Genomic DNA, 18,475 nt, shown 5'->3' on the forward strand with positions numbered 1-18,475 from the left:
GCTGTATGCCTCTGAGTTCTTACTGTAAGCCTTGGGTCAGGTCACATATGCTAATATTGTATGAAGGTGTGATTTTAAGCTGAATTCTGTGTGTGGATATTGAAGATTCTGACCCAACCTGGAAGGAAGGATCTTAGAATAGGGACTCAGCCCTGATTTCTTCCCTACCTACAGGTTAAGGTGGGGTGGGGTGAAGATATTGGAGGAAATATGACTTGGGTGAAGCTGTGGTTGGATTTGGTTTGTAGACTGCAGTGATTAGTGTCTGAGGGAAGAGGTTTGGTCTGTCTGGGATGAGATTTCAGGAGGATATGGAATCCAGGATTTACTTAGAACACCCATCACCCCTGTACTTCTTTTCCAAGGCTGGACTGTAACCATAGTGACTTTCCATAGATTATGTTTTCCACATATAAACCAAGATCCAAGAAAGAAAATTAGAAACTGTCTTCATTCATTCCAATTTACACCTGCTATAGTCTTCCATGTAGGAGGAGTGAAACTATCAACAGCAGAGCTTTCAATCAGAGACTAGAAGAACAGTGCTGATTAGGAAGTAAAGTGTCCTACTTGAACAAGGACTTTGTCTCTTTGTGAATGTTGTCTAGATGGTAAAATGAAAAGAGCGTGACAGTGGCTGAGACATTCCAAATGGAGTCGAGAGGTCACTCTGGTGGACATTCTTATGCACTATATAGATAACACTTTTTAGGTTTTTAAGGTATTGGAATAGTTAGAAGTAAATACCTGAAACTATCACACTGCAATCCAGTAGCCTTGCCTCTTGAAGACGATTGTATAGCAATGTAGATTACAAGGGGTGACAGTGTGACTGTGAAAGCTTTGTGGATCGCACTCCCTTTATCCAGTGTATGGATGGATGAGTAGAAAAATGGGGACAAAAACAAAATGAAAAATATGGTGGGATGGGGGGGATGATTTGGGTGTTCTTTTTTACTTTTATTTTTTATTCTTATTTTTACTTTTTTTGGTGTAAGGAAAATGTTCAAAAAAATAGACTGGGGTGACAAATGCACAACTATATGATGATACTGTGAACAGCTAATTGTACACCATGAATGACTGTATGATATGTGAATATGTCTCAATAAAACTGAATTAAAAAAATAGCCATGGGAAACAGCATGAGGTATTTAAGATCCAAGAGGCTCTACAATGAGTGGCAGAAGGAAGGAATTTGTAGGGGTTGCATACATGTGACAAATGTAAATTTAATTTACCACAGTTTTCCCTGGAAAAATTTACTTAAAATAATGACAAGTATTGAAACTTCTTGAGAGCATTGTGCAAAAAGACATGTATCATGTATTTCAAACCAAGCTAAAGCAAAATAGACTTCTAATAAACTTTGTGTCAGAGCTAAAAAAAAAAAGAGTATGAGATTGTAAATATGTGGATAAATATAAAATATTTTTTCTATTAAAATATAACAGTTTAAAGCAAAAAAGAATAATATATTTTTAGAGTTTATAACATACCTAGAAATAAAAAGTATGAAAATAATAGAATAATAGCATGAAAGATAGGAGGGAGAAATGGAAGTCTACACTTTTTTTTAATTCATTTTTATTGAGATATATTCACATATCAACATACCATGCAGTCATACAAAGCGTACATTCAATTGTTCACAGTACCATTATATTGTTGTGCGTTATCACCAAAAGTAAGTTTTGAACATTTTCATTATCATACACACAAAAATAATAAGAAAAAAATTCAAGTGAAAAAGAACAATTAAAGTGAAAAAGAACACTGGTTGTCTTTTTTTTTTTTTTGCCCCCATCTATCTACTCATCCATCCATACACTGGACAAAGGGGAGTGTGATCCATATGGCTTTCCCAATCACATTGTCACCCCTCATAAGCAACATTGTTATACAATCATCTTCAAGATTCAAGGGTTTCAATAAAACTGAATTTAATTAAAAAAGAAGAAAGATTCAAGGGTTCTGGGTTGTAGTTTGATAGTTTCAGGTATTACTGCTAGCTATTCCAATTCATTAGAACCTAAAAAGGGTTATCTATATTGTGCATAAGAGTGCCCACCAGAGTGACCTCTCGGCTCTTTTGGAATCTCTCTGCCACTGAAGCTTATTTCATTTCCTTTCACATCCCCCTTTTGGTCAAGAAGATGTTTTCCATCCCACAATGCCAGGTCTAGATTCCTCCCCGGGAGTCATATTCCATGTTGCCAGGTAGATTTACACCCCTGGGTGTCAGATCCCACATAGAGGGGAGGTCAGTGCTTCACCTGCCAAGTTGGCTTAGTTAGAGAGAAAGGGCCACACCTGAGCCACAAAGAGGCATTCAGGAGGAGACACTTAGGCACAATTGTAGGCAGGCCTAGCCTCTCCTTTGCAGCAACAGTTGGAAGTCTACTCTTGTAAGTTCTTATACTATATGTGAAGTAGTACATTTTATTTGAAGATAGATTGCACTAAGTTGGATATTTTAAACACTAGGTAAATCACTAAAAAAAAGGTATAGGTCATAAGTCAAGATAGAAGATAAAGTGTACTAAGCATAATTAGTCCAAATTAAGGCAGTAAAATAGAGGGGGAAAGGGACAAAAACATGATGGAACAAAGCGAAAACAAATAGTAAGTTGTTAGATTGAAACACAACTATATCAATGATTGAATTAAGTGTACATGTTCTAAACTCTCCAATTAAAAGGCAGAAATTGTCAGAATATGTAAAAAACATAAGCCAACTGTATGCTGTCTATAAGATGCCCACTTTAAATATAAGGAAAAGTATAGGTAAAAAGTAAAAGAACAAGTACCTAGGAATAAACTTAACCAAAGATATAAAAGACCTATACAAAGAAAACTACATAACTTTACTAAAAGAAATAGAAAGGGACCTAAAAAGATGGAAAAATATTCCATGTTCATGGATAGGAACTCTAAATGTCATTAAGGTATCAATTCTACCCAAACTCATCTACAGATTCAATACAATCCCTATCAAAATTCTAACAACCTACTTCTCAGACTTGGAAAAGCTAGTTATCAAATTTATTTGGAAAGGGAAGATGCCTTGAATTGCTAAAAAAATTCCAGAAAAGAAAAATGAAGTGGGAGGACTTACACTCCCTGACTTTGAAGTTTATTATAAAGCCACAGTAGTCAAAACAGCATGGTACTGGCACAAAGATAGACATATTGATCAATGTAATAGAATTGAGAATTTGGAGATAGACCCCCAGATCTATGGCTGACTGATCTTTGATAAGGCCCCCAAGGCCACTGAACTGGAACATAACATTCTTTTCAATGAACAGGGCTGGGAAAGTTGGATATCCATATCCCAAAGAAGGAAGGAGGATCCCTACCTCACACCCTACACAAAAATTAACTCAAAATGGGTTAAAGCTCTCAACACAAGAGACAATACCATAAAACTCCTAGAAGATAATGTAGGGAAACAGCTTCAAGACCTTGTATTAGGCAGTCACTTCCTAGATATTACACCCAAATCACAAGCAACAAAAGAAAAAATAGATGAATGGGGACTCCTCAAACTTAGAAATTTCTGTACCTCAAATGAATTTGTCAAAAAGATGAAGAGGCAGCCAACTCAATGGAAAAAAATATTTGGAAACCATGTATCTGACAAAAGACTGATCTCTTGCATATAGAAATAAATCCTACAACTCAACAACAATAGTACAGACAGCCCAATTATAAAATGGGCAAAAGATATGAAAAGACAGTTCTCTGAAGAGGAAATAAAAATGGCCAAAAAAACACATGAAAAAATGTTCAGCTTCACTAGGTATTCGGGAGATACAAATAAAGACGACAATGAAATACCATCTTACACCAATTAGAATGGCTGCCATTAAACAAATAGGTAACTACAAATGCTAGAGAGGATGTGGAGAAATTGGAACTCTTATTCATTGTTGGTGGGACTGTATAATGGTTCAGCCACTCTGGAAGACAGTTTAGCAGTTCCTTAGAAAACTAGATATAGAGTTACCCTTCAATCCAGCAATGGCACTTCTCGATATATACCTGGAAGATGTGAAAGCAGTGACACAAACAGATATCTGCATGCCAATGTTCACAGCAGCAATATTCACAATTGCCAAGAGATGGAAACAACCCAAATGTCCTTCAACAGATGAGTGGATAAATAAAATGTGGTATACACACATGATGGAATATTACATGGCAGTAAGAAGGAACAATGCTGTGAAACATATGACAACATGGATAAACCTTGAAGACATAATGCTGAGCAAAATAAGCCCAGCACAAAAAGAGAAATATTGTATGTTACCATTAATGTGAACACTGAAAAATGTAAAATAAATGGTTTATAAGGTAGAATATAGGGGACCTAGTGATAGATAGCAAACAGTAAAAGGGGAATGATAATCTAATAAGAACAGATAAGTTATTGTGGGTGAATTTAACATCCTGGGAATGCTCAGGAATGGCTATGGTTTGTTAATTTCTGGTGGGTATGGTAGGAACAAGTTCACAGAAATGTAGTTATCTTAAGTTATCTGTTTTTCTTATTCCTTTGGTGGGTTATAGTCTGTATATTTTCTTTGGGCATAGTAGGAACTTGTTGGAAGTAATGTAGTTATTTTAGGCTATTTGTTTTTTCCTTATTTCTTTGTTTTGGCTTCGTTTGAAATGTTTTTTTATTGTCTGTTTTTCTTTTAATTTTTTGATGAAGTTAATTTAAAAAAAATGAAAAAAAAATATGCAGAGCCACCCCCCCTGAGGAGCTGGGGGGAAATGCAGACGTGTTGTGCTTCCTTACCTGGATGGTTGCTGACGTTCTCACAAACATTGAGGACTGGCAGTTTGATGTGCCAAACCACCTATCATGGGACTTGCCCTTAAGAAGTCTGTTACTGCAAAGGAGAGGCTAGGCCTGCTTATAACTGTGCCTAAGAGTCTCCCCCTGAGTACTTCTTTGTTGCTCAGATGTGGCCTCTCTCTCTAACTAAGCCAACTTGGTGGGTGAAATCACTGCCCTCCCCCCTACATGAGATCTGACACCCAAGGGAGTAAATCTCCCTGGCAACATGGAATATGACTCCCAGGGAGGAATCTGACCCAGTATTGTGGGATGGAGAACATCTTCTTGACCAAAAGGGAGAAGTGAAATGAAATGAAATAAAGTTTCAGTAGCTGAAAGATTCCAAATGGAGTCAAGAGGTCACTCTGGTGGGCACTATTATGAACTATATAGATAACTCTTTTTAGGTTTTAATGAATTGGAATAGCTAGTAGTAAATACCTGAAATTATCAAACTACAACCCAGAACCCCTGAATCTTGAAGACGATTGTATAACAATGTAGCTTACAAGGTGTGACAATGTGATTGTGAAAGCCTTGTGGATCACACTCCCCTTTATCCAGTGTATGGATGGATGAGTAGAAAAATGGGGGCAAAAAACTAAAGGAAAAATAGGGTGGGAGTGGAGGGACGATTTGGGTATTCTTTTTTTATTCTTATTTTTTAATTCTTATTTTCACTTTTTCAGGTACAAAGGAAAATGTTCAACACATAGATTGGGGTGATGAATGATGGTAATGTGAACAATTGATTGTATATTTTGGATGATTGTATGGTGTGAATAAATCCTAAAAAAAAAAAAAGAACTCCTCCCTGGCAACCCCTGCTTTTGTGGGGTGCTAACTTCCAGCTTTTGTGGCCCACCGCTGCCATAGAACTCTAACTCCTGTAAGTTACTCCTTTAAACTCATGTCTAACTTCATGCCTGGCATTTTCTTGGTCCTAGGGCTAAGCTGGGCTGTGACAAATAAAATATAGTATTAAATTTTAAAAAAGTAAAAGAAAAGGGAAAAGAATGCCAACTATAAGAAAGCTGGTGGCTATACTAGTATCAGACAAGTGTAATTTCAGAACAAGGAACATCACTTAAGATAAAGAGGAAGAGTTCATAATGATGAAGGGGTCGATTTAGCAAGAACATATAACAATTTTAAATGTATATGAACTTGAATAATGCTATCAACCAGCCAACATGACCTAATTGACATCTGTAGAATATTCCACTCAACAGCAGCAGAATACACATTCTTTTCAAGGGCACACAGAACATCCCATATGTTAGACCATACTCTGGGTCATAAACGAGTCTCAATAAACTTAGGATTGAAGTGATACAGAGCATTGTCACTGACCACAACAGAATTAAGTTAGAAACAAGTAACAGAAAAATTTCTGGAAAAATCTGAAATACTTGGACACTAAACCAGACACTTCTAAATAACACCAAGGTCAAAACAGGATCACAAGGAAAATTAGAAAATGTTTTGAAATGAAGAATATGAAAACACATTATATCAAAATGCATGCAATGCAGCACTTAAAGAATAATTTAGAGCTTTAAATGCTCATAGTAGAAAAGAAAAATGTCTGCAATGAATGATTAAAGCTCCAAACTTCAGGTACTAGAAAAAGAAGGGGAGGGTGTTATCACCAAGATGATGTTCTAGGTTTTGGTACCCCCAAAGAATTCTTAAATAACTAGGAAAAACTAGCAGAACCATCATTCTCAGAGCTCTGGAGAACAGTTAAAGGGTTGCAGTACTGAGTGAGTGCTGAATCAAGAAAAAGACAATTTAACAATGGTAGGAAAACCTCATGGCACCTTTGTTAGTCCTTCCCATTTTTTTTGGTTCTGTTGGGAGCCAGACCATACTCTTAGGGAGCCAGGTCCCTGCTTCTGGTTCTGGGGGAAGCATGGTAACCCTTATGAACATATTGGGGTGCATGTATGTTTCAGACAATCTAGTGGCAGCCTGAAAGACTGAACCAGGACACTTATCCTGGCTCGCAATCCCAGAACTTGCCTTGCACACAGAAGCAGTTTGTGGGCAGCTAAATCAGTGTAAGAAGCAATCAAACTGCAGAGGGTCAGATTTGTTCAAATGGAGGAATTCCTAAGACTATGAGTACACGTCCAGAACAAGATGACCTAAATAGAAAAGACTGGGGTTGACCCTACACTTTCACCTTGGGTTGATCTCAGGTTCATGGTTAGGATGGCTAAGCTCTGAAGAAAAGCTCTAGCCAATAAAGAGCCAATCTGCAACCATAAATGGTGTTTTTTGGTGTGTCTGGTTTTTTTATTTTTGTTTGTTTTTGTTTGTTTGATTGGTTGGTTTTGTTAACTCCTGGCATTCAAAGCCATGTCTGTCATAAACACTAGCTAGATTCACACTTATGGAAAAGACATCTCAAGGACTAAATTACACACAGTTAACTCATTAAAATATTAAAATGTCCAGTGTGCAATAAAAGGTTACAAGGCAAACACACACACACACAAAACAGGAAATAATGGCCTATCCAAAGGAGCTAGATAAAACATCAGAAACCATGAACAAAGAGTACTAGATATTGCACATACCAAAGACTTTTTAAAATTCAGTTTTATTGACATATATTCACACATGGAGTCATCCAAAGTGTACAATCAGTTGTTCACAGTACCATCATATGGTTGTGCCTTCATCACCGCAATCTTTTTTGAAAATTTTCCTTGTACCAGAAAAAGTAAAAATAAGAATAAAAAATAAATGTAAAAAAAAAAAAAAAAACACTCAAACCACCCCCCCACCCTATTTTGCATTTAGTTTTTGTCCCCATTTTCTACTCATTCATCCATACACTGGGTAAAAGGAGTGTGATCCACAAGGTTTTAACAATCACACTGGCACCCCTTGTAAGCTACATTGCTATACAAGCATCTTCAAGAGTCAAGGCTACGGGGTTGCAGTTTGATAGTTTCAGGCATTTACTTCTTCCTATTCCAATTCATTAAAACCAAAAAGGTTATCTATATAGTGCATAAGAATGTCCACCAGAGTGACCTCTCAACTCCACTTGGAATTCCTCAGCCACTGAAACTTTATTTGGTTTCATTTCACATCCCCCTTTTGGTCAAGAAGATGTTCTCCATCCCATGATGTTGAGTCTGGATTCATCCTCGGGAGTCATATCCCATGTTGCCAGGGAGATTTACACCCCTGGGAGTCAGAGCCTACTCGGTGGGGGGTGCGTGTGTATGTGCATGCAGCAAGTTCACCCACCAAGTTGGCTTGGCTAGAGAGAGAGGGCCACACCTGAGCAACAAAGAGGTACTCAGGGGGAGACTCTTAGGCACAATTATAAGCAGGCCTAGCCTCTCCTTTGCAGCAACAAGCTTCATAAAGGCAAGTCCCATGATAGAGGATTCGGCACATCAAACCACCAGTCCTCAATGTTTGTGAGAACATCGGCAGCAATCCAGCTGAGGAAGCTCAACACTTGTCCTCAGGGGGGCCTGCATATATATTTTTATTCACTGAGACAAAGACTTTTTTAAAAATGATCTTAAGTATGCTCAAAGAGTTAAAGGAAAATATGGACAAAGAACCAAAGGATATTAGGAAAATGGTATATGAGCAAAATGAGAATTTCAATAAAGATATATGAATTATAAAAAGAAACCAAACAGAAATACTGGAGCTGAAGACCAAAATAACTGAATGTAAAAATTCCCTAGAGGAATTCAGCAGCAATTTTGAGCTGGCAGAAGAAACAATTAGTGAATTTGAAGATAAGACAGTTGAAATTATTCCATCTGAGGAATTGAAAGAAAAAAAAAAAAGAACAGAGCCTAAGAGACCTGTGGGACACTCTCAAGCATACCAATATACATGTTACAGGATTCTCAGAAGGAGAAGAGAGAAAGGGGCAGAAAGAATATTTGAAGAAATAACGGCTGAAAACTTCCCTAATTTAATGAAATACACACACACATCCAACAAGATCAGTAAACTCCAAACAGGATAATGAGATCCACACCCAGACACATTAGAATCAAACGGTCAAAGGTCAAAGACAAAGAGAGAATCCTGAAAGCTGCAAGAGAGAAGAAATACATCATGTAAAAGCAAGAATTAGTAAGATTAAGTGCCACTATCTCATCAGAATCATGGAGGCAAGAAAGAAGTGACATAACATATTTAAAGTGCTGAAAGAAAATAATTGCCAACCAAGAATTTTATATGCAATGAAATGATCTTTCAAAGATAAGGGAGAGGTTAAGATACTCCCATATAAACAGAAGTTGAGGAAGTTTGCCACCACTAGACCTGTCCTACTAGCAATGCTAAAATTTCTTCACATTGAAAAGAAAGAATACTAGACAGTAGATTGAAGCTGGATGAAAAATGAAGATCTCCAGTAAAGATAATTACATGAGTAATTTTAAATGCCAGTACTATTGTATTTTGGTTTGTAACTCCATTTTTTACTTCTTACTGGATATAAAATGCAAATACATAAAAAGTAATGATAATGGGACTGCAATGGGTAGCCTAAGATGAGATTGGAGCTATAGAGTTTTCTTTACATAATAATTGATGCCATGGAGGTAAGTGATATCTGCAGGAAAATGAATATAGAGAGAAGAGCAGGGGGCCGATGATTAGGGTTTAAGTACCTCACAAAGTACACATCCAAGTCTTAATCTGCGTTCCTGTGGGTGTGAACCCATTTGTAAATAGGACCTTTGAAAATGTTATTATTTATTAGGGTGTGGTCAAACTGAATCAAGGTGGGTATTAATCCATGTATGACTGGAAGCCTTCTACAGGGAGGAAGCATGGTCAGAGAAGCCAGAAACCATGTGAAGTCATTGAGGAGAGATTGTCACATGATGGAGGATTGGAGAAAGCATAGCCTTGCCAACATATTGACTTTGGACTTCTAGCCTCCAATTGTGAGCCAATAAATTCTTGTTTAGGCCAACCCATTGTGCAGTAGTTCATAGCAGATCTGGCACACTAAGATAGCATGCCTCCACTTATGGGATGGAAAAAGAAAGAGGAGTGCCTGTTTCTCCCTCTCACTGGCAAATATCTGATTGGCTATCAGTTGGATAAGAGACGATAGTTTGACCTGCTTATCAAAGAACTTAATATGGCATTGGGCTGCATCACTATAAGCATTAGATCTGTAAGAAGGAAGGTGATAGGCATCCCCTCTGCCCTGATGGGACCTTAGCTAAAGCCTTATGTTCATTTCTGACATAGATTTTTAAGAAAAATCTGTACCACCTGGGCAGTGGTCTAAAGAAAAATGGTAAAATGAGTGTAAAATAGCTCATAGGCTTGTGACTTGAATTAAAGAATCTGAATCTGGCCAAGTGTGGTCTGGAGAGAAAGTCAAGAGCTAGGGATAATCCTGGTCTCTGACTCCAAGTATCTACAGTAGGTCCCAGGAAGCCAAGCAGAGTTTTACTTCATTCATGTGCAAAGTGTTTTTACATATATTTAAATACATAAAACACACTATTGATTGCCTTTTTGTTTTATCTTAAAAGGATTATCTGCTCCTAGTAAAATACAGAGAAGGCTAAGGTAAGCCCTGAGCACTTGTATATGGGAGACAAGAAAAGTTTCTTTCTTAGGGTGAGAGAAGTTTGAGCAAGATTATTCCAGCCCACCTTACCTGTGCCTTAGTTTTCTGTTTTCTGCAATCAGAAAAAACATTTTTTGGTGTATGAGCTCAATTGCTCCTGTTATGGGACAATAAGAGACATCATATGAGCCCTCCAAAATTATTTTTCTGCTTCTTTCCTCCACTTCCTCTCTGGAAAGGCAGCGTAGCAGCCGTCTGCCTTGCTCCCTTTCCTGTTTCCCTCTCTAAGCCGGGTGCTCTATTGCTCGGGTTAGCATACACAGTCAATGAAAAACCTGTCCCAAGAAGGAGCTGTTGAACACTCAGCTGCCCATGTTAAGTTAGGCAATAAGAGTGGGAGGGAGAGTGGTTGATGGAACAGGTTTGGGGAAAGCTGTGATTCTAAGAATTATTACTTCTGTTCAGTGACCTTTTCCTCCAGCCAATGAGAAGTGATGTGTAGCTTTGTCACTTGTGTCCAGCTAGTCCAGCTGACAGAGGTGCCGTGACTGTCCCGGTCCCGAGCTGAGTTAGTGAGAAGGGGGATGTTATAACAGGGAAGTCATACACTGAATTGCGGGAAGAGGTGGCATCAGGTCAAGAGAGTAGCTCTGTTTGATTATGGGGAAACATATCCAGAGGTGTCATGTGGACACAAGATCTGAGTGAGTTCTTAGGAAAGACGTGTCCTCCATGGCTGAGAAAATCTGAAGTATATGCAAATAAGACTTAGAACTACTACTTCACAGGAAGGAGCAGTTCATGCAGCTACCAGTTAAAGCTGCTTTGCCTTGATGGAGTAAACTCCCCAACCAAATATACAAAATAAAAAAGCAAAAAATGAAATTAACTTCCCCTCTCCCCCAGGCATGGAAATCAGCATCCTTTTCATCTGGAATTCACTGTGTGTGTGTAGATCTAGGAACACCTGAGCATAAGAACCACTGCAGGGCAGCCAGGGTAAGGCCAAGGGGTCCTCACTAAAGTCTGCCTTGTACATAGGCTCCGAACAGGCATAAAAGGTTCTAGTTACCTTTAGAACCCTCTGCATGTCTGCCACCCTTGTTTTTATCTAAATCTTTGTGGAACTGAGACATGCATTCAGCTTCTATGGGTAAAAAGGTGCCCAATGGAAATTAAGTAGTTTCTCCTGTTCTAAACTCACCTTCTTAAAGCTTCAAAGGAAATCTTTCCCTTACTCAGTGTTAGCAAACCAAGAGAACAAATATAACTCTCTGTACCTCTCATAATCTAAAATGCTTTCATCATAGATCATCCTCCACACCTGCTAGCATTCACTTTGTCTAAAGCCCTGTAAGCTTTTTACTTTGTTTTCACACTTAATGCCCTGCAGCCATGCTCCTAATTATTTTATTTGTCTTTTTATAGCTTTTCTCCATCCCTCTGTCTTTTCCTTGAGGAAAAGTTTATACATCAATGCATGCAGAGGCCTTGAAGAAGCTCTGCTCTGGGTAATTCTGGTAGTCATTCTTCTCTACCTAACAGACAGTGGGTGAGAGGCAGCGTCACTAGTTTCTGGCAGACTGAGCCCCTGAGAAATTTCTGCTGCAAGGATGCGTGTGAGCAGAAGCTGAGGATCAGGGTGTTGAGATCTATAAGGGAGAGGTGAATCGCAAGAGGAACAAAAGAGTATCAGAGGCGGTAGCATCAAGGGCAGAGACCGTGGCTGGGGAAATCCCAGCTACAAATGCCTGGGTGGCTCCCAAAGCATAGGATACAGCTGGACTCTGGAGTCTGTTGTCAGAATAATGGGAAGTTCACGTTCAGATTTATTGTCAGTCATTCGAAGAAGGAAGGAAGAGATTCTGAGGCTGATCTCATGATTCAAGCCCCCCCCCCTCAATTTTTATTTTGGAGGAAGAGTAGTATTATGCATCCCTGTATTCTTTCTTAATTGATAGTGATGGGGAGAGGGGGAGGGAGGAGGGGAAAAAGGGAGAGAATCAATATGAATTAATCTGTGAGGCCTGGTTGGCCAGTTTCTGGATTATTTCAGGCACTGAAATTTGTAAGTGATGGTGAGCAGATCTGGACCGGAGTGGACTTCAAGAGATACAGACACTTGCATGGGACATTACAGACTGCTGGACAGTTCCTAGATGACCACCTCTCACTGCCTCCTCGTGGAACTAGCCTCCACCACTCCCCTCTCCGTGTTATTACCACTGCCCCTTCTACCACAGTGTGGAGGATTGTGAACAGCAGAGGAGAAGAAAAAGGAAGCTCACTGTTCGCATCAGAAGTTCCCTATAACTGTCACTTCCCACACTCATTTATGCTGGCTGTCCCACTTCTAAATTGCTTTTTATCAACTGGATTGCATCAACCCTTGATCATTCTTAAATCTCCTACCCTTGGTTTCCAGAGGACACATATCTCTCCCAGAGCAGATATAAAAGTTGTCAGGAAAAAGTTTAATGGAGAGAGAGCCCCATATTACCCCTTTGATTGGAGCTAGACTCTATATAAGGAATAAAATGTCTATGAGGAGGAAGTTGTAACAGAGACATTATTCTCTCCTTATTTGTATCAATGGCAGAATCTAGAAAGAGCTGGATGCTCTGAAGGAAGGGTCTGACCTTTATAAAGTAGACATTAACCAGTGATGAATTTGAATGGGTGTGTGAGTTAAGAAGGAAATATAGTGAAGCAGTCAAAGTCATTGAAGAATAAATGTTTGGCATAAGGAAAGAGAAAGAGAGAGAGAGAGAGACAGGGCAATGAGATGATATGATAGCTAGTGGATGTAGAAAGTCAACATCAGAAGTTGGGGTGAGGATGTGATATGGCTGGGATCTCCTTGCTGTCCTGGTGATAGGTAAGGGAGATGAGGACTGAAAGAAAAACCCAGGCTTAAAGAGATTGCACTTGTCAAAAATAATAGAAGGGACAAAGCATGCCAGACAGACTTAGGTATGGAGAGAAAAGGTTATCACATCATTTTTAGGACTTTGGGACCCTACTTTTTCAAGGCTGAAAAAGTTGTTTTGCTGTAAATTTGTCCATTAGAAATTCATTGCTTTGGGTGAATGTAATTTGTTTATTTTATACCCTCTTAAAATGCAATATACCTTGCCTGGATTCAAGGCATACATATCTGAGTCTTAGACAAATATAAGACAGCATGGATCCCATAAATGGACAAAACATATAGAAGAGTCACAGGAGTCAAAATGGAGCATTAAAAACTAGGAGATACAAAAGGACTAAAGTTCTAGAGAAGGGTCTCTTTCCAGTACCTAAAACAGTCCTGGCACTAGCCAATGCTCAATAAAATCTTGTTAAATAAATAAGTAAATGAATAAATGGATGAGTATGGATTTGGGATTTCAAGGATAGAAAGGACTGGGAAAGGCAGGAGTCATTATGTATGAGACAGGATATTTCTAAGTGTAGATTGTCAAACATTCCACAGATCTTTGCTTTCTCTCTGAGAATCCTGGTGGTCTTTTCTTCTCATTTATGCAATGAATATTAATTGATAACTATTATGTCCCATGCACTCTAAAAGACACTAAGGACACAGAGTAGAAAGAAAACCTGGACTTTGACCTCTCTGTCCCTCCCACTTATTGCAATCTATCCTTTTTAGCCAGGTATCTTTCTCTTAGATCTCTGTTGAATTGAGAGTCAAGTTCACAGTTACTCCTTATCTTTTCCTGAATTTAAGCAAATACAATTCTTGTAAGATTTTTAAGGATTTTGTGTTTCATGACTTCAGGTAAAGATACTGGAGTATTTTCAAAAGAAAATGCAAAAAAGACACAATATTGTAAGAGGTTTCCAAAATTATTATATTGCCACTTCTGGTCAATAGTGTAACAGGAACTGGATTTACTTTCCCACCACCAAGCAACTAGAAAACTGGACAAAATATTTGAAATGACAGTTTTCAGATGGCAGACGGAATGCATAATAGAACTGTATTACCTGAAAGAAGGTAAACAAATGAAATGAGTCCCATGTTTACTCTGCTTTCTGTCTGGAGGCACATCTGGGAGGCAGAGTAGAGGAAGGATCCCAAGCAGAGCAGGACAGTCTCACTCAGTTGAGATGGGAAATCTTCAAGGAAGCCAAGGCAGCTGGAAATTGTGGGACAAAGTTTCAGAGAGGAGGCAGATATGCAGAAAAAGAGCTCTGGATATAAGCATAGAAAAGACTTTCACTGTTTGCTGGATACTAAGATGTGTATACACAGGGTAAATCTCTATGAGTCCAGGCAAAGAGTACCCCGGGAGTGGTAAGAAGAATTCTGAAAGCTCACACAGGGCTGGGAGACATTTGAGTACTGACTAGCGAGAATAAAGTGTCTTCATTGATTATTCCAGGCTAAGTATCCAACAGAGTAGAGGCTACTCTATACTTTCCCTAAAAGAATTTAAAAACAAAGTCCAACACTCTTTAAAGGAAGGAAAAAAAAAAAAAATAGCCCAGATATTCAACAATGTAAAATAAATCAGTATGTAGTCTAAAATTGTAGGACATTGTGGTACCAAAATGTCAGGAAATATGGCACATGACTAGGAGAAGAACCAGTCAATAGAAACAGACCAATAAGTGATAAAGATAACATAATTAGTAGGAAAAAAAGTTAAAGCAGCTATTACAACTATGTACAAGTAGTTAAACCAAACATGAACAAAATGAAGAGAGAAATGGAAGATACAAAAAAAGAACTAAATGGAACTTCCAGAGATTAAAAAGTGTCCAACATTTTCCCAAATCTAATTAAAACTGTAAACCTACAAATCCAAAAAGCTCATGAACCTCAAGCCAGATTAAAAAAAAAGAAAACTAGACCAAAAACACATTAAAATTAAATGCAGAATCACTTTTCCTGATTCAAGACATGTTTATCCGAGTCCTAGACAAGTGCAAGACATCAAGATACTGTAAATGAACAAAAAATTTGCTGAAAACCACTGACGATGAATACTTTTAAAAGCAGCCAGGTAGACAGAAGGAGGTTAAACAACTTGCCCAAAATTACTATTATATATCTAATAAATAGCAGAGTCAGGACTCACCCCAGTCAGTCCAGTTCTAGGGATGTTGCTCTTAAGCACTCGTCTACACTGCCTACAAGATTGTCTTATTTCCTAAGGACATGGATCATGGAGTTTTATTTTGAAACTAAGAGTAAAAAAATATAATTTTAACAATGATTAGCAGTTATCAAGGGAGCAATCACTGAACTGACAACTTAAAGGGACTTAATCTTTGCTTTATATAATTTGGAGTTTTGAAAATTTTTAATATGTAATTCTCAAATATGAACAAAAACTATATTTCATACCTGAGTCAATATATTTTGATCAAGGAAGAATAAACAGCTACCATATTGCTTTTTAAAAAAAAAAAAAAAGCAGCCAGGTAGAAAAAGCACATTACATACAAAAGAACAGATAGTAGGTTTTATCAGAAATTATGCAAGTCGAAAGAAAAGGAAACATTTTTAAAGGGATAAAAGTAAAAGTTCTCAATGTAGAATTCTATTCAGCAAAAATACATTTCAAATCTAAAGGCAAAAGAAGGAATTTTTCAGACAAAGACTGAATTTGTTGCCACCAGACCTATACTATAAGAAATGATAAAAGAATTTCTTCACGCAGAAGAAAATGTATATTAAATGTTAACCTGGAACTATACAAAGAAATGAAGAGCAATAACAAATATATGGGTAAATACATAAAAGAAGTATTTCTCAATTTGTCTCATTTGTTTATTTATTTAAAAGATAGTTGAATGTTTAAAGAAAAAGTAATACTAGTGTAATTTGGAGTTTATAACACAGTTAAAAGTAAAATGTATGACACAATAGTACAAAAAATGGGCAGGAAGAAATGTAAGTATACTGCCATAAGATTCTTACATTATGCGAAATGTATTGCATTATTAAAAGGTTCATTTGATCTGTTAAAGATACGCAATATAAATCCTAGAGAAACTGCTAGATAACAAACCAAATTGGTATAGCTAATAAGCCTATAATGAAGACAAAATGGAATACTTTTTAAAAAAAGAAGGCAGGAGAAAAGGAAAATAGAAACAAAGAAAAATGGAAAACAAAAAATCAAGATAGTCATAAATCAACTATATGGATAATTACATTATGTGAAAGATTTAGACTATCTCATTAAAAAGAAGAACTTGTCACACTGTATAAGAAAACAAAATTCAATTATTTCCAACAAATTCACATTATATGTAAAGAAACAGCAGATTAAAATTAAAAGGATGGAAGCATATATACCATGAAAATATTAATCATGAGAAAGCTGAAGTGGCTATAATTATTTTTATCAATGTAGACTTGAGAAAATATAAGATTACCAGGAATAAAAATGACATTTCCTAATGACAGAGGGCTCAATTTATCAAAAAGACGTAATGATAGGAAATGTGTGGGCACTGAATAACAGAAATACATGAAGCAAAAACTGATGGAAGTGAAAGGAGAAACAGACAAATTCACAATTATGTTGGTGGAGTTCAACATACCTCCCTCCAAAATGAACAGAACAAAGAGACAGAAAATCAATAAAAATTTAGAAGATATAAAAAACATTATCAGCAGCGCGCACGGCGGTCCCGCGGATCTGTCTCTTGCTTCAACAGTGTTTGAACGGAACAGTCCCGGGGACGCTTCCCCCACGTCTTCTGCCTCGGCCACCCTCCAACTGCGTCTCCAGTTGCAACCTCCGGGACCAACTTCTGGGCCAGCTCCTGTTTTTGGGACCAGCTAACACCGTTTCTCTGTGTGGTTAGCTCCTCATTGTCGACCAACCATGAGCTCCCAGATCCGTCAGAATTATTCCGCCGATGTGGAGGCATCTGTCAACCGCTTGGTCAACGAGCATCTGCAGGACTCCTACACCTACCTCTCTCTGGGCTTCTATTTCGACCGTGACGATGTGGCCCTGAAGGGCGTGGACCACTTCTTCCGCGAGTTGGCAAAGGAGAAGCGCGAGGGCGCCGAGCGTCTCTTGAAGATGCAAAACCAGCGCGGTGGCCGCGCCCTCTTTCAGGATGTGCAGAAGCCGCCCAAAGATGAGTGGGGTAATACCCTGGAAGCCATGGAAGCCGCCCTGGTCTTGGAGAGGGGCCTGAACACGGATCTTTTGAAACTGCATGCCTTGGGTTCTGCCAATACCGACCCTCATCTCTGTGACTTCCTGGAGAACCATTTCCTAGATGAGGAGGTGAAACTCATCAAGAAGATAGGCGACCACCTGACCAACCTCCGCAGGCTGGGTGTCCCTCAGGAGCGGCTGGGCGAGTATCTCTTCGAAAGCCTCACCCTCAAGCACGACTAGGAGTCTCTGGAGCCCAGAGGCCTTTAGGGGGCCCCTCTGCATTCCCCTGGCATCCAGGCTTTTGCCTGAGCCCCTTCCTCCAGCCAGGAGGCATCTTTTTAACCAGCCACCCTGCCACTCTCTAACAAGTTCTGAAACGAGTGTAAACAATAAAGCTTTTTGCAGCAGAAAAAAAAAAAAAAAAAAAAAAAAAACCATTATCATTAGGAACTAATTGGTATTTATAGGACACTTCACATCCAAACAACAGAATACACATATTTTATAAGTGCACATTTTACAGTGTACAGTATTTACCAAGATATACTATGTGCTGGGCCATAAAGAAAGTCTCAGGGAATGTAAAAGGATTAAATACTACAAAGTAGGTTCTCTGATCAAAATGGAATTAAATTAGAAATGAAAAGCAGAAAAATATCTGGAAAATTCCCAAATATTTGAAAATTTTAAAACACATTACCAAATAACCTATGGGTCAAAGAACAAAAAATAAGATAAATTAGAAAATATGTTGAATCAAAGGAAAATGAAAATAAAACATATAACGATGTGTAGAATGCAACGAAAGCAGTGGTAAGAGAAAATTATGTAGCTTTAAATGGTTACTGAAACTCATAGAGAGGAGAAAAATAAACCCAAAGTAAATAATAAGAAGGAAATAATTAA

At 38.1% G+C, this 18,475-nt stretch overlaps 1 protein-coding gene across 1 annotated transcript; it reads left to right on the forward strand.

Annotated features, from left to right (window-relative positions):
* The first annotated feature begins 17,072 nt into the window (after positions 1–17,072).
* On the forward strand, positions 17,073–17,976 carry LOC119539737 (ferritin light chain-like). The gene has a single exon (XM_037843468.1). The coding sequence runs from the start codon at positions 17,282–17,284 to the stop codon at positions 17,807–17,809; it is 528 nt and encodes a 175-aa protein (XP_037699396.1). The 5' UTR covers positions 17,073–17,281; the 3' UTR covers positions 17,810–17,976.
* The last annotated feature ends 499 nt before the right edge of the window (positions 17,977–18,475 follow it).

This window comes from Choloepus didactylus, chromosome 7 (genome assembly GCF_015220235.1).
Source record: "Choloepus didactylus isolate mChoDid1 chromosome 7, mChoDid1.pri, whole genome shotgun sequence".
Classification (NCBI taxonomy): domain Eukaryota; kingdom Metazoa; phylum Chordata; class Mammalia; order Pilosa; family Megalonychidae; genus Choloepus; species Choloepus didactylus.